This window comes from Echinops telfairi, unplaced genomic scaffold, assembly GCF_000313985.2.
Source record: "Echinops telfairi isolate 266 unplaced genomic scaffold, ASM31398v2 ScPeMD7_18;HRSCAF=68, whole genome shotgun sequence".
NCBI classification, from domain to species: domain Eukaryota; kingdom Metazoa; phylum Chordata; class Mammalia; order Afrosoricida; family Tenrecidae; genus Echinops; species Echinops telfairi.
The window spans coordinates 10472130-10486538 of record NW_022103915.1 but is presented as its reverse complement, the minus strand read 5'-3'; the positions used below and the strand labels follow the sequence as shown (position 1 = coordinate 10486538).

The window sequence follows — 14409 nt, the reverse complement described above, 5'->3', positions numbered from 1 at the left end:
TATACTTCAAGAAAGGGGTAGGCACACAGTCCGATGGGGCGTGCACCGGGGGTTCATCTAGCATTAGCGCCAGCAGGGCCTTGCTCTGTTGGACAGGGTGACCCGCCCGCAGTGGTGGGGGCAGCAGCCCTACCTGCCTTCTCCTTGATGACTGCCCAGTCCTCGAAGCTCTCGATGTGCTCCTTCAGGCGGGCACAGAGCTGCACGTTGCCCACGTAGTCCAGCAGCACGTCGATGATGGGCCCCGCCCAGCGGCTCACCTCCGGGGCCGAGAGGATCTCACAGAACTGGAAGAGAGGGCACACCCCAACTTTAGGAAGCTTACCCCACAGGGAGGGCAGGTCTCAGGGTACCCCTCTCTAGAGAGCCTCCACACTAATCAATATAGGCTGTGGAGGGGGCAATGGGCAACTCGGGCCAGGCTTATTGCTGACTGCTCTGAGCCTCAACTTCTTGGTCTATAAAATGGGTACACCAGTACCAGCTGTTACGGAGGCAGCCAGCTCTGACTCAGGGTGACCCCAAGGGTGTCAGCATCAACCTGTGTGCTTTTGAGATCAGACCACAAGCCTATCTTCCAAGGTCCCTCTGAGAGGACTCGAACTTCCAGCCTTGCAGTTAGCACCTGAGCACAGCAACCGTTTGCACCACCTCAGGGGCTCAGAGCAGCCCTGTGCAACGTTTCCAAGACTTTGGAATCTTTATGGGTGTGGACAGCCTCGGAGAGGCTGGTGGGTGTGAACTCCCAATCTTGCAATTAGCCATCCAGTGCTTAGGCAGGCACCCATAAACCCTGTTGAGAAAAAGTTCTCTTCCCTTGGGTCCGCAGGGCTGACTTTAACGTCAGCACCACGGACAGATCCCGCCTCAAAATCATTGCCTCTGCCGGCCCCTCTTCTGACCTTACCCCAGCCTGCTTCTGAGCCCCTTCCAGGTCCCGGTCACCTTAACATCATAGTTGGGCTGTAGGGTGCTGGGAGTGACAAGCCCTTCAACTACACAGTTCCCTGCCAATCCCTTGCTGCACTGGGTGTCTTAAATTATCCAAGGCCACTGACCAAGGAGATTTTATTGAGCACGTGACTCCTCCGTGCTTTTAACTGATAGGCAACAAGACCTTCAAGGTGTGTCCACCCCAAGCGAGGATCCTCAGAGAAGCAACCTCGAGTCTACATCGACTCCAACGCACGCTAACCACTGGTGGACACCCACCAAGGCGCAGTACTTTGGCTCCCAGTCCGCCTGCTCTCTTTCCAGGGCACGCCAATTACCATTCTACACTGCCTCGTTAAGGACCAGACTCCGGCTACCTCCGCCGTCTCTAAACATGTTCACCACTAGTCCACACAGTCTCCTGGACTCCTTACTCACCTGCCCTTCCTGCTCCAAATGCCTCATTTGCCCCACAGCCCTGAGACTCTCCAAAGGCACCACGCCCACCTGTAGCCCCAGCACCTGCCTGTTTACACCACTCCCACTGCAGCTGCACCCCACGCACCTGCACCCCACCACCCTGCATTCTACCCACTCACTGCCCACAGCACCACGGGTGCCTGTCCACTCGCACCACGACCACTGCAGCCACACCCCACCCACCTGCTCCACAACACTCCGCGTCCTACCCATTCACTGCCCACAGCATCACGGGTGCTTGTCCACTTGTGGTCCACCCACCGTGGCTGTGCTCCATCCACCTGCACCAGGCCCACCCCTGTCCTGCCCATTCACTCCCCCACCGCTGCCAGGTCCCATCCACCTGCTCCACTCCCACCTGTGCTCCGCCCACCTGCTCACTAGTCACCTCTTCCCCCATTCACGGCCCGCCCACTCAATCTCCCACCACTACCACGCCCCACTCACCAGCACCACACCCACCAGCCCCACCCACTCACGCCCACTCACCACGGCCACGCCCACCAGCACCACCCCCACTTACACCCACCCACAGCAACCCTGCCCTGCCCACCTGCACCACACTGGGTGCCTTGTCTGAGGCGGGCTCATCATTGAAGCGGTTGGTGCGCGTGGGAGCCGGCGGGTGCGGGCCATTGCCGTAGAGGCACGAGAAGCAGGGCTCGCCGTCGCAACCGAGGTCCATGAGGAACTTGAGCAAGGACAGGCACTTCATGGCGAACATGATGGTGGCGGGGAAGGCAGTGGGGTGCGTGGCGATGTAGGCGTCGATGTTGGCACCGTGGTCCAGCAGCAGCTGCATGGTGCGCAAGCAGCCGTGGCGGATGGCCACGAGCAGCGGGCTGAGCACGTCGCGGTTGGGGTCGGCGCCGGCCAGCAGCAGCAGCTCGGTGGCATACACGTTGTTGTTGACCACGGTGAAGTAGAGCGCGGAGCTGCGCCGGTCCTCGTAGAGGCGCGAGCGCTCAGGCGCCAGCTGTGCGTTCACGTCAAAGCCCGCGCTCAGCAGCGTCTCGAGCACCGTGTCGTTATTGCGCTCGGCCGCCAGGTGCAACGGGCTGATGCCGCTCCGGCGCACGCGCGTGCGGCTGGTCACGGGCAGCAGCATCTGCACGATCCTGCGGGAGGATGGCGGGCACGTGGTCACCGAGGTGCGGCGGGCAGGCCCGCCAGCAGGGGGCGCTGAGGAGCTTAGCCCTGCTGCTGTCCCAGGCCCAGTGTATGCAGAGGGAAGTGGGACCGCCACGCCAGCAGGGGGCGCTGAGAGGCCCGGCCCAGCCCAGCTGCTGTCCCAGGCCCAGTGTGTGCAGAGGGAAGTGAGCCTGCCCCGCCAGCAGGGGGCGCAGAGAGGCCCAGCCTAGCTGCTTTCCAGTCCTGTGTGTGGGGAGGGTGGCTGTGCATGGGGTACATAGCTGTGCATGGGGACTGTCCCCAGCAGGAAGTATGCGGGGGAATCCAGCCATCACCACAGTGACCATACTGGGGCAGGGATATGCGGCTGCCTCCACCTTATGGGAAACTGAGGCTCAGTGGGGATGTAGGCTTACAACTCAGACCAATTACCATCAGAGCCCAGGAACTGTGCCGCACAGACTCCCCAGCCACGTGGAGAGGGGTGTCCATTCTCAGCTCAGTTATCTGGAGAGTGGGCTGGAGGGTCCCTGAGCCCAATGAGCATTCCAGTTGCTCCCTGCGGCCAGCCAGGAAACCGGGTGGGGCAGGCGGGCACAAGAAGGGACAGTCCCATCCAAGAGCTCACTGCCTGCCAGGAGCCTCCTCATATCACAGACGAGATCTAGTTCAACCACTGAAGCAACCCCAACCCCCGACCCCAGCATGCCTCATCATTCCCAGTTTCCCATTTTACAGATGAGAAACATCAAGGCTCAGAGAGCTCCAGGGACTGCCTTGAATCAGGAGATCAGTGGAGAACTGGGCCCTCCTCAGACCCCCAGCTGAGCGGCCCTCACTTTGGGAACTTCCAAGTTGTGGATAACAGGATGAGACAAATGTGTCTGGTGCCAGTTGTTCCTCCCTTGGGCCCCAGGCAGCCCTTGGTGAAAATGCCCTGCCTGCTCCTCTCTCCTTAAATAAACTCACTGCCTTGAGTAGCGGCCCTGTAGGACCCGGCAGAACTGAAGCTGTGAGTTTCTAAGATTAACTCTTGGTGGTAGAGAGCCTCGTCTTGCTCCAGGGGAGCAGCTGGTGGTTTCAAACTGATGACCTTGCAGTTAGAAGCCAGCCCAACACATAACCACTAAGCCACCAGGCCCCCCCTCTCCTGAGTCTATGCTTATTCTTGCCTCCCACCCTCTCTGCCCTGCAAACCCTGACTGGGCTCTCCCACTGCCTCTGACATCACTCCTAACCTTTTACATAGCTCAGTTTATTAAACCCGTGGGCGAGGGTGCTATTCTCATTTTACCCATGAGCAGAAAGAATCCCAGAGAGGGTAGTGACTTGCCAAGAGACGGATGCACAGCTGTCTAGTCTGAGTTGAAGTGGCTGTCGAGAGATGAGGGGATTTGTGGTCATCACAGCCTGGTGATGTGCCTGTCACGTCACTGTCACTCCGGCCCCCTGAGGAGCCAGAGCAAGTGTGTGGCCTTCACTTTAACACGTGTGACTTGGAGACCCGGAGTGATGATGAACCAGAGACCAGCACAGCCCCTGGCCCCACCCCTTGTCTTTGCTCTCTCCCCCCCCCAGGTGCCCCGCCTCCCACCAGGACACAACCCTGCCACCCTAATCTGTCTAATCCTGGTTGGCAGGTGACCTCACAGCCCTGCTTGGTACTCTGAGGATGAGGTCTTGGCGAGAGAAGCAGGTGCCATCAGGCCAGTTCCCACGCTTCCCAGCCAGCCAGCTTCCTTGAAGCCCCGTGCCAGCAGCCTCATGCTAGGTTCTCAGCGGAAAGAATTATTATTGTTGGTGACGCCGCCTTTGGCTAAAATCTGCCTCTAAAGCCTCAAAAGGAAATTCACACACCCGGGGGGCTAATTGCCTCCTAAGTTCTATTTGTGTGGGCGCAGGAGGCCTGACCTCCCTCTGCAGAACCGCTGCTCACCCCAAGGGGCCTGGCCCGGCTCTGGACCATGGCCACCACCAACAAATGGTCCATCACACCCTTGGTGTGCCCAAACACAACAGAGAACTCTGGCCCAGCCACTTGGGGCCACTGGCAGATGGGGCTGGTACCCCAGCAGGTCCCAGTGGGTCTCAGAGCAGTTCCCTGTGGCAGGGGAAGTGGCAGCCATGTAGGAACCCACTGGCCACTGCCTGGGGCCCCCGAGCCACCTTCTTTTAGCGCGTGCCACCACCGTATTGTCCCCTGGTTCTGGGGACCATGCCAGAAAGGGCTAGGAAAGCCTTGGGGGGACATTGTGATGCTGCACAGAGCTGGAGGTCATGGTGGGCAGCCCTCCCACCTGACAGAGGGAGACACTGAGGCGGGACAGCAAAGGCAGGGTGGAATGTGGGTCTCTAGGCTCCCAGAATCAGGTCCTCACCACTCCCCCTCCTGACCAAAGGGAGTGATCTGCCAAGGCAGGTGTCTCCTCGCTCCCCAAACGGAAGTCCTGGGGCCACAGAGCACTGTCCTTTCTGGATAGGAACAAAGATGGCCGATGGAGAGGTCTCGGAGACCTGAATCCTGGTCAGCTCCCCACTCTTGTGCAGGGGTGCCTCTGACAGCTCAGCCCTATCCACCAGCCCCTAAGACCAGGGCCCACCAAGCTCAGGGTCATTCTGAGCCCCCTGAAGAGGTGTGGCAGGCTCCAGGGCCTAAGGAACTGCCTCTGACCTTGGACGCTGCCCTGATAATGATGCCTGATTTGTTCTAGGACCTGCCAGAACGGCCTGGACTCAACTCCCCTTGCCCCAGGTCCTGACCCCACTCCCCCCGCCCCACCCCACCGGGCCCCCTGTCCCCAGAGCTGATGTGCCCAGTCTGAACCGCTGCCCTGCAGGGAAGAGGTCAGAGAGCTGGGAGCCAGAGAAGGCTGTCCTGGGCATCAGGGGCCCAGCATGGGGCAGCAGCGGGTCAGAGAGCCAGTTCTGCCCACTGGCAACTGGCCCATTTCAGCATGTTGCTCCCCTTGGTGACCCACACCTGCTTCCCCGACAACCAGAGACAAAACGAAACAGAGCTCACTGGCCTGCGGTCGATGCTGACTCAGACACCCTGTGGGACAGGACAGAACTGCCCTTGGGGGTTTCCGAGACTGGAGCTCTCTACAGGTGGAGAGAGTGGGCCCCTCTCCCTCCAGCAGAGCTGCGGGTGGTTTAGACCTGCCGGCTTGGCGGTTCGCAGGCCAAGGCGCGACCACTGAGCCACCTGTAACACTCCTTCACCGATCACCCCTCTGCAAACCGTGCTGGTGGGGCCAGCTCCAACGCACGGTGGCCGCCACTCCAGGGGGCTCTCGTGGCTGATTTTCAGAAGCACCCCCCAGGGACACAATAGCAATGTGGGCATCCGTTAGCTGCCGTTGCATCATTCCCAACAAATGCATCTCGACCCTCGGGGCAACAGAAGGAAGGAAACACGGTCCCACCCCCTCCTCCTCCTGGTTGCCTCTGCTACAGCCTCGGTGTCCGCCCCTCCCTCTGAGGGTCGTCCTCTTTTTCACTGGCCTTCTACCCAACGGGAGGTCCAGTGGTGGAACTCCTCTGGCCTCTTGTCCACACGTTACCTTCCTAAACAGCACCCCCAAACGCATCCTTGCTGAGCGCTTCACCCGTGCCAGGCGCGCTCAAAGTGCCGGAGCGCCTGGCTCGCCTCACCCCAGAGAGGAGCCGAGGACCCGGGTGCTTCTGCTCACGTCACCCTCTCCACCTCCCAGCCCGGTGGGAAGAATTCCCCTTCTCACCACCTCTGTCCCTGAAGCTGCTTGGGAAGCGGAGACGGGATCTTAATGCGAAGCCGAAGGAGGAGTAGACGTAGCAGGCACTCAATCATCGGTGACCCCTGCAGTTTGACCTCCATGGGGACTGCCCCTGGTACACCAAAGTCTGAGCTGCTGGGGTCACGGCGGGGTGACCTCTGTCAGGGTTTCCTGTGAATTTGACGCCAGGCTTCAGTGTTGCATGGGGGGGACTAGCCACCCACGCTGAGTGGCTCTGGTCCATTAACCCTGCTTTTCTGTATGTGCATGCGTGTGTGTGCAGGCATCCTCATGTGTGCATTTGCAGATGTCCTCGTGTGTGCATGTGAGTGTGTGCATGTGAGTGCTGGGGGGTAAGAGGCCCTCTTTTCTGAGCCCGTGGGGGTGAGAGCATGCCCTGCCTCTGAGACCAGGCCGGGCGGTGAGGTCCCCTGCAGCGAGATCCTGCAGCCATCCAGGGACTTGGCCCGGAACTCAGAACAACAGTGCTCTGCACTGGCCATGAAGAAGCAGTCAAGGAGTGCTGGTCTGCCTGGGCTGCCAAGCAGGATCCCCCCGAGGCCCCATCTGCACCCCAAAGCAGTCAAGGCAGAATCCCAGGTGGGGGTGCACACCAGCCTGCAGCCAAGGCTGAGAAGCTCTTGGGGTGGAGGGGCTTTAAAACCTCTACTTTAGAGAAATCTTGTGGCAATCTGCTCTTGCCAAACGCAAGCAGGGGCTTTGGGAATCTATTTCCACCCTGACCTGCCCTTTCATAAGGCGATTTGCTCCACTGGAAAGGAACACAACACAGTGAGATTTGCTAGGACGGACGTGAGGTCACAGGAGGTGCAGTGGAACCGCCCCCTGGGGTCTCCTGGCTGTCAGGTTTTCTGGGGCGAGCACCGGCTCTTTTCTCCCAATGGGCTGCTGATTCGAACCATCCCCCTTTCAGTTAGCAGCCGAGCACATCGCCGCTGCGACACACAGCCACCGCCTCAAGAGGAGGGAACCCTGGGACTTCCTTGCTCTGTGACGCCTGGCGGCACCCGCTCCCATTGAGCATGTGGAAGAGAGGCCCCAGCTGGCCCCAGCTGCCTGGCCCTGGGTGCAGCTGTCCCCATTATGGACAGGTGAGTATCTGGCAGGTGGCCGAGAGAGAAGAGCAGGGCCATGGAATGTCACATCAAATCCTGATGCACCCTCTGGGAGGGGCAGGGGCTCCTCATGCCCAGCGCCCAGGAAGGAACGAGGCTGTGAGCAGGGCCCTTGGCAGAAGCTGCTGAGCACGGGGCTGCGACCTTTGTTGGGTGTCCTTCCTCAGCCGGTGGGTGGGTGGTGGGTGGAGTGGAGGGCCATGGGCCCGGGAATGGAGGGCAGGGGACAGGCGCATCCAGACTCATGTCGAGTCCCCCAAGTACAGTTCCTGTCGATATGACCTTTGGAACTGTGTGACCTTGGGCAAGCCACTCACCCTCTCTGTGTGTACGCACCCGCATCTGAAAAGCTGGAGATACTCCCAGTACCTGCCTCACAGGAGTAAAGCCTGTTATAACGTGAAGCCTAGCAAGTGTCTGCCTACTCATTATCCTAAAACCAGAACCTAACCCACTGCCACAGAGCCCACAGGACAGAGTAGAACTGCTCACCTGGGTTCCCGGGGCTTTAAATCTTTACAAGAGAAGATAGCCTCGTCTTTCTCCCTCGGAGCAGCTGATGGATTTGAACCACTGACCCTGAGGCTAGCAGCCCTGCGCCTAATGCACATTGAGTCTCATGACTCTTGGTGTTTGTGCAGGCGTTCAGTGCATGCCTGCTCACTGCAGAGAGGCCTTCCTCTGGGCAGCCGACGGGTGGCTCCACAGGGGCATCCTGGAACCGGGCAGGGCCAGACTAACCTGTCATTGCCTTTCTTGGCAGCCACGTGCAGCGGCAGCAAGCCGTCCTTGTTGACCTTGTTGGCGTCTGCACCCTGGGACAGCAGGAACTCGACCACCTCCTCATGCTCGTTCTTGCAGGCTTCGTAGAGGGCAGATGCGCTGTCGCTGGCCTGCGTGTTGATGTCAGAGCCTGGCGAAGGAGAAGCAAGTGGTCACTGATCAGGATGGTCACTGCCCTGGACCCAGTGTCCACCAGCTCCTTCCCCCAAAGCCTGCAGTTTGAGCCCTGCCTCGGCCCTGCGGGAGAAAAGATGTGGCGATCCCCTCCCGCAAAGATAAACTCGCTCATTGCTATCAAGTCCATGTGGGCTCATGGCAGTGGCCTTACAGGACAGGGTGAAACGGCCCCTGCGAGTTCCCAAGACTGGAACCCTTTGGGGAGCCAAAAGTCCTGCCTTTCTCCAGAGGGTGGCTGGTGGTTTCGAAGTGCCAACTTTCAGACCACAGCCCAATGTGTAACCACTACACCACCGAGTACAGATAGCAGGGTAGAAAAGCTCATTGATTCTGTCTGCCCTGTGAGTCAAGCACTGGGTTGAGAGCCACCAATAGTGGGTTCAAATCCACCAGCTGCTCCCAGGGATAATGACGAAGCTACCTGGCCCCTCCATGATTTATAGTCTCAAAAACCCTAAGGAGCAGTCCCTCTCTGTCCTATAGGGTCACACGCATAAAGGTATTTTAGAGTCCAGAGGCCTGGGTTCAGATCCCAGCTCCGCCACTCACTTGCCGTGTGACAATGACTTCCCCTTCCTTGGTTTCACTGCTTACGCAACAAGGAGGCCACCTGAATGCTGCCTGAGGTCCTTCCTGGCTCTGAATGGAACCTTTCAGAAAGGGAAGTGGTTGGTACCCTTTGACTCAGAGTCAAACTGTTCCTGCCACCAACTTGACCTTAGAGAAGTCACTTCCCCCTCCAGGCCTCAGAATCCTCATTTGCAAACACAGGCTGTTGGGCTGTATTAGAGATGGCAGATAGATGGCATGCGTGCCACCACCCCCATGCTTGTTCTCCTGGCAGGCATCACTAATGGATCTCAGCACTATTCCCCACTGAACCGAGACCCCACGGCCCAGGGACCCATGGCACTCACCGTGCTTGGCCAGGAACCTCAGGGCCTCCAGCTGGCCACTCTGAGCAGCCACAAACAGAGGGGTGATGCCATAGGCGTTCTTGGATTCCACTTTGGCGCCTCCCGTCACCAGGATCTCCATGACCTCCAGGTCATTGCGGGAGACGGACTCGTGCAGTGCCGTCCAGCCACGGTTGCAGCGGTGGTTGGTGTCTGCGTTGTAGCGCACCAGGGTCCTCACCGCCTCCACGTTCTTGCGCTCACAGGCTGCACCCAGGGAAGAAGCAGACCGTCGCTGGGGGCCTGCTGTAGGACCAGCTCGGCCACGCACTCACTCCCCCCACGGTCGCTGTGCCCTCTCCTGGTTCCAGGCCCTGCACTGGCCTGAGGTGTGGTGCCGGACCATCATGCTCACACTCTCACTGGCACGTAGACCTGCTGGCTTGGGGGAGGGAGGGGCTTCTGAAAGTTCAGGACAAATCCTGTTATCTTTTCATTCCATTTCCCCAGGAACATTTTGAAGCCCCTGTGTCTCTCTAGGGCTAGCTATATGCCAGGCACTCTGATCTCAGCACGTGACCCAGGCTATCGAATTCACATGAGGTCCAGCCCCCTGGGAGAGTATGCACAGCTGGTCCTCCGGCTTCTGGCAGGACCACCTTCTGACGACACTGCCCCGGGTCGGTTTTCATGTGAGTCAAATACCTTTTTACCCCCTGCGTTTTGTTACTGTCTTTTATGATCAGTATCTTCCTAACACCAGTCTGAAGAAGAGCAGATGCCAGTGGACATCTGCAGATGTGAACATCAGCAAACCGTGGGTCGCCACCCTGGATCTCACTCTCGAAGAAGTAAAACCCGCTGCGGTCCCGTCCACCCCGGGCCAGGTTTCCCAGGCAGAGGTCCGACACCTAACGATCATGTTACCAGGGCGCCTCTTACAGCTTATTGAAAACACCAAGCTCACCGCCATGGGGTCCGTTCTGGCTCATTACAGCCCTGTGGACAGAGTAGAACTGCCCCTGCGGGTGTCTGAGGCTGCCCATCTTTGGTGGTGGTGGTGGTGTTAGGTGCCATCCAGTAGGTGCCCACCCATAGTGACCCCTTTCCCTGCACAACACAACAAAACCCTGCTCAGGCCCGTGCCAGCCCCACAACTGTTCCTGTGCCTGAGCCCGTGGCTGCAGCCCCCGTGTCTGTTCATCTCATTGAGGCCTTCCTCCTTTTCTGGCGCCCCTCTGCCAAGCACGATGCCCCTCTCCAGGGACCAGTCTCTCCTAACAACATGTCTAAGGCTCCCCTTCCTCCTGAAGCAGCTCGTGGCTTCCAACTGCTGACTCGGTGGTTAGTTGCCCAGCGTGTAACCGGCAGCACAACCAGGGCTCCTCTGCACATAAGATGTGTGACATCCGGGCCCAGGTGTCAGGTTATGGTCCCCTTTGAACCAAGGAAGTGGTGCACAGAGAGGTCGCGCGACTTGCCCAAGGTCACACAGAGCCAGGGTTCAAGCCCAGAGGTGTCTCCCAGAGTCTGTACTCTTAACTACTACAAGAGGGAGAACCGGTCTACCGCCACACTGCTTCTAGTCTCCCACCTGTTGGGCTCTCAGGTGCTGGGCAGGTACCCCTGGGGTCCTGGCCAGGTCACTGGGGGTTTCCTCACTGGCCAGCAGGCATGGATTAAGCATCAGAATGAGTCTCTTGCCTCCAAAGCCCCTTAGGGAAGTGAAGCACTGATGGGGGGTGGGGTGGGCGTGGGGGGTTGGCTCAAAGCCACCCTAGCCCCTGATTTGCCCTCAGGAAACTGCTGACCTTTATAGAGCGGTGTCTCTCGGGACTTGTTGGAGATGTCCGGCTCAGCCCCAGCCTGCAGCAGCGACAGGAGGCAGTCCAGGTGTCCCCTGCAGGTGGCCAGGAACAGCGCTGTCTCCTCCTGCAGGGTGCGCTGGTCCACCGTTGTAGGATATGCTGGGAGGAGCGCCGAGGAGGGCTCGGAATTAGGGGGCCACCTGCCCCTCGAAACACGAGGCCTCCCTGATTTGTTTCCCCCAGCCCCGGTCCTGGGGGCCATCCTCTTTGCCCTGAACCCTGTAGCTCCTACGGCCACACAAGGCCCCTCAGAGGCCACCTCCTGCGGGCAGCCTGCCTTGCTTGCCCCCTCCCTCTCTGAGCCTCCCTGGGCTCTCCCACTAGACACTGCTGGAAAAACCAAGCCTCACTTTCTGGAGCCTGATGGGCAACCTGGGGTCTGTGATGCTTCGAGGGTGGAAGAAAACAATGAACAAGACCTCGGGTCGGTGCCAGGTCCTGAGCCCATGGGAGTCAGAACAGGGGGTGCCCCGCGGGGCTGCCAGGCCAGGGATGACTTTTTCTAGAAATACATCGCCAGGCCTTTCTTCTGGGGCATGGAAGGGTGAACTTCTGCAGTTAGTAACCCCGTGCTTACCTGTATGTGCCACCCAGGGACCCCTTGAGGGCCAAGGTAGGTCTTTGCTGTTCCCCCAGAAAACAAGGGGCCCTTGATATGTCTGAGCTGTCAAGGAGGTGGGCTCCCTGCGGTCCCCCAGCAGTGGGGAGGCCTTGGCCGGACACAGCCCCAGCTGCCCGTTTTCCCGGTCAATCTGCCCTGGGATCTTGGTGTGGGAGCAGGTTCTGGTGGCTCCCCACAAGCCAGCCTCCCCTCAATGTCTTTCCAGAGATGGGGCGCTGTTCCCTGTGGGTGCTGGGGGCATTGGGGGACTTCCTCTTTGCCATCGAAGCAGTGTGGGTGGCCAGATGGGTGGGATAGCTTTGCCCTGCCCTACCCTGCCCACGGAGCCAGAAGGGGCCCTCGGTACATGTCCCAGCCCCACCCAGGGGCCCCCACTCCTTGCCCTCACCTCGAAGCAGGACCCTCAGGCAGCCCACCTGGCCATAGTAGGTGGCCTCGTGCAGCGGCAGCCAGCCCTCCTTGTTGGGCTCAGCCAGGTTCTTGCCAGCCTTGATCATGGCACTCAGGGCCTCCTCGTCACCCTCCTTGATGGCCTTGAGCACCGGGTCCCTGAAAAAGTAGGGGGGGTGTCACTCTGTCCCTGGGGACTGGGGAAGGGCTGTGGTTCTAAGCTTGTCCCCTCAGCCCCCAGCAGCCCAGTGTCCTCCAGGGAATGGGTCCTCCTGGCCACACAGGGGAGCAATGTGAGGACCATCCCTCTGTGTGGCATGGGGCCTAACCCAGCCCATCTAGCCCGCAACTTATCTCAGCTGCTTCTGCCTGGATGGCCACAGACCAGCTGACCTGGTCAGCCTGGTTCAACCCAGAAGCATCAAGTGTCCACAGGCTCTGACTTCATGTTCCTCCTCCCTGGACTCTGCGCTCCAAGAGGACAGGATGCTGTCCAGCTCCAGCCTCACTGCTTTATTCCCTGGGCCAAGCTCAGTGGCCAGTGCCTAACAAGTGCATGACGAATGAATGAGTGGGCAAGTGAGTGAATGACCCCAATGTGTGATAAGGACACCGCGAATCATCTCCCTCCTTCTATTATCAGAAAGATGGCCGTCTCCATACTGGAGCTGTCTGCTTCCTCTCTGATCGCTGGCCTTGGGGTTGGCTTGTCGTCTTTTGCTCACGAGGAAAGAGGCCTGGTGTTTAAGACCTTGGCTGCTAGCCGAAAGGTCAGTGGTTCCAACCCCACCCCTGCTGCTCCAGAGGAGCCAGATGAGGCCACCGGCTCCTGTAAGTTGCTCAGCCTCGGGAATCCACGGGGCAGCTCTACTCTGTCCTACAGGGTCCATCTGAGCGGGAATCGATTGTGGATCTGGCTTGGAACCCCGGGGTGGGGTAAATGATTGACATGCCAGGAGGTTTGAGTCCAGCCAGAGATGGCTTGGAAGAACCAGTCCCGGCCCCCACACAAAGCCACAGCCACACAGTCCACTTGGACACACAGCGACCTTCTAGGGCGTAGCAGACCTGTTCCCTGCCCGCCCCCAGACCAGGGCTTCCAAGGCTGTCAGTCTATATGGGAGTAGGCTGCCGCTTCTTCCTCCCAGGGACCCGCTGCTGGCTGGCTTTCTAGTTAGCAGCTGATCCCTTCACCATGGCACTACCAGGAATCCCTGTCCTCAGAAGAAAGGCCTGGAGATCCACTTCTAAGTCGGACACACCCTGAGTCGGAGCTGATGGCACAGGAGTCACATGTCTGGCTATTGGGCTCCATGGCTCCTTCTGGCATCCCCTTTGGGGACCTGGAGGAGGTAAAGGCCTGGGAAGGTAGAGGTGGGGACCCTAGGCAGAGTCTTGTCCCTCCCAGTCCCCTGTGTGCGTCCCTGGACTCCTGTCTTGTCCACAAGCTGTACCAGAAGCAGGCGGGAGAACACCAGCACCCCTGCAGATGGCCGGAGGCTCCCTCCAGTTTCCCAAAGTGGGCAAAAATGCCCGCTGGGGGCAGCGCTGGAGCCATCCAGGGGACTGCAGAAGCAGAGACCTCTGGGGCACAGGAGTCATTGTGAGGATGGCGTAGGATTGGGCAGTGTGCATACGGGCACTATGGCTCAGAACTGACTTGATGGCTCCTAACAATAACACTTGATCCTCGGTGATGGGCTAGAGATGGGGGTGGGGGTGGGGTCTTCTGAGTAACTGGACGTGAAACGGGTGGCAGGTCAAATAAGTTTGGAGCCTGTGCTCTGGGCGGAGTTGCTCAGTGGCAGAAGGAGACCCTTGGAGACACCTTCGCTGGTCACTGAGACTACACAGAGGTCTGTCATCCACCATCCAATGACCCTAGGGGAGGCTTCAAGTGTACCATCAGGCGACTCTCTGGGGGTCAGTGTTTCCGCCTTAGGGACAAGTCCCCCTCCAGGGCCCAGTGGTCACTCACAAGCTCCAAGGCAGAGTCCAGCAGCAGGTGAGGCCCAGCCACACTGCATAACCCACATATCTGTGTTCTGGTTTATCCCCTCTGCTCTCCCTATCACGGCCCCTCGCCCCGGAACACGCAGCTGCCGAGGGCCATCAAACCCGCAATGGCTATCACAGAAAACGTCAGCAGGCCAGACTCCAAGGCAGTGTGGATGATGCGTTCTCTGACCTGCTCACTCACTCCTTCATCCATCCATCCGTCTGTCTGTCTGTCTGTCT

General features: G+C 59.3%; 1 protein-coding gene across 3 annotated transcripts in view; it reads right to left on the bottom strand.

Moving 5' to 3' along the window:
* The window catches only part of ASB2 (ankyrin repeat and SOCS box containing 2), a 38625-nt gene that overhangs the window by 2601 nt on the left and 21615 nt on the right, over positions 1-14409 (bottom strand). For 2 of the 3 annotated variants that reach the window (XM_004698776.2, XM_045287990.1), the window contains 6 exons: positions 12170-12330; positions 11103-11258; positions 9313-9558; positions 8177-8348; positions 1967-2531; positions 134-287 (listed from right to left, as the gene is read on the bottom strand). In XM_004698776.2, coding sequence (XP_004698833.1) covers positions 134-287; positions 1967-2531; positions 8177-8348; positions 9313-9558; positions 11103-11258; positions 12170-12330 — 1454 coding nt within the window. The remainder of the gene's footprint in view (positions 1-133; positions 288-1966; positions 2532-8176; positions 8349-9312; positions 9559-11102; positions 11259-12169; positions 12331-14409) is intronic. The other variant, XM_045287989.1, reaches the window with a different exon arrangement.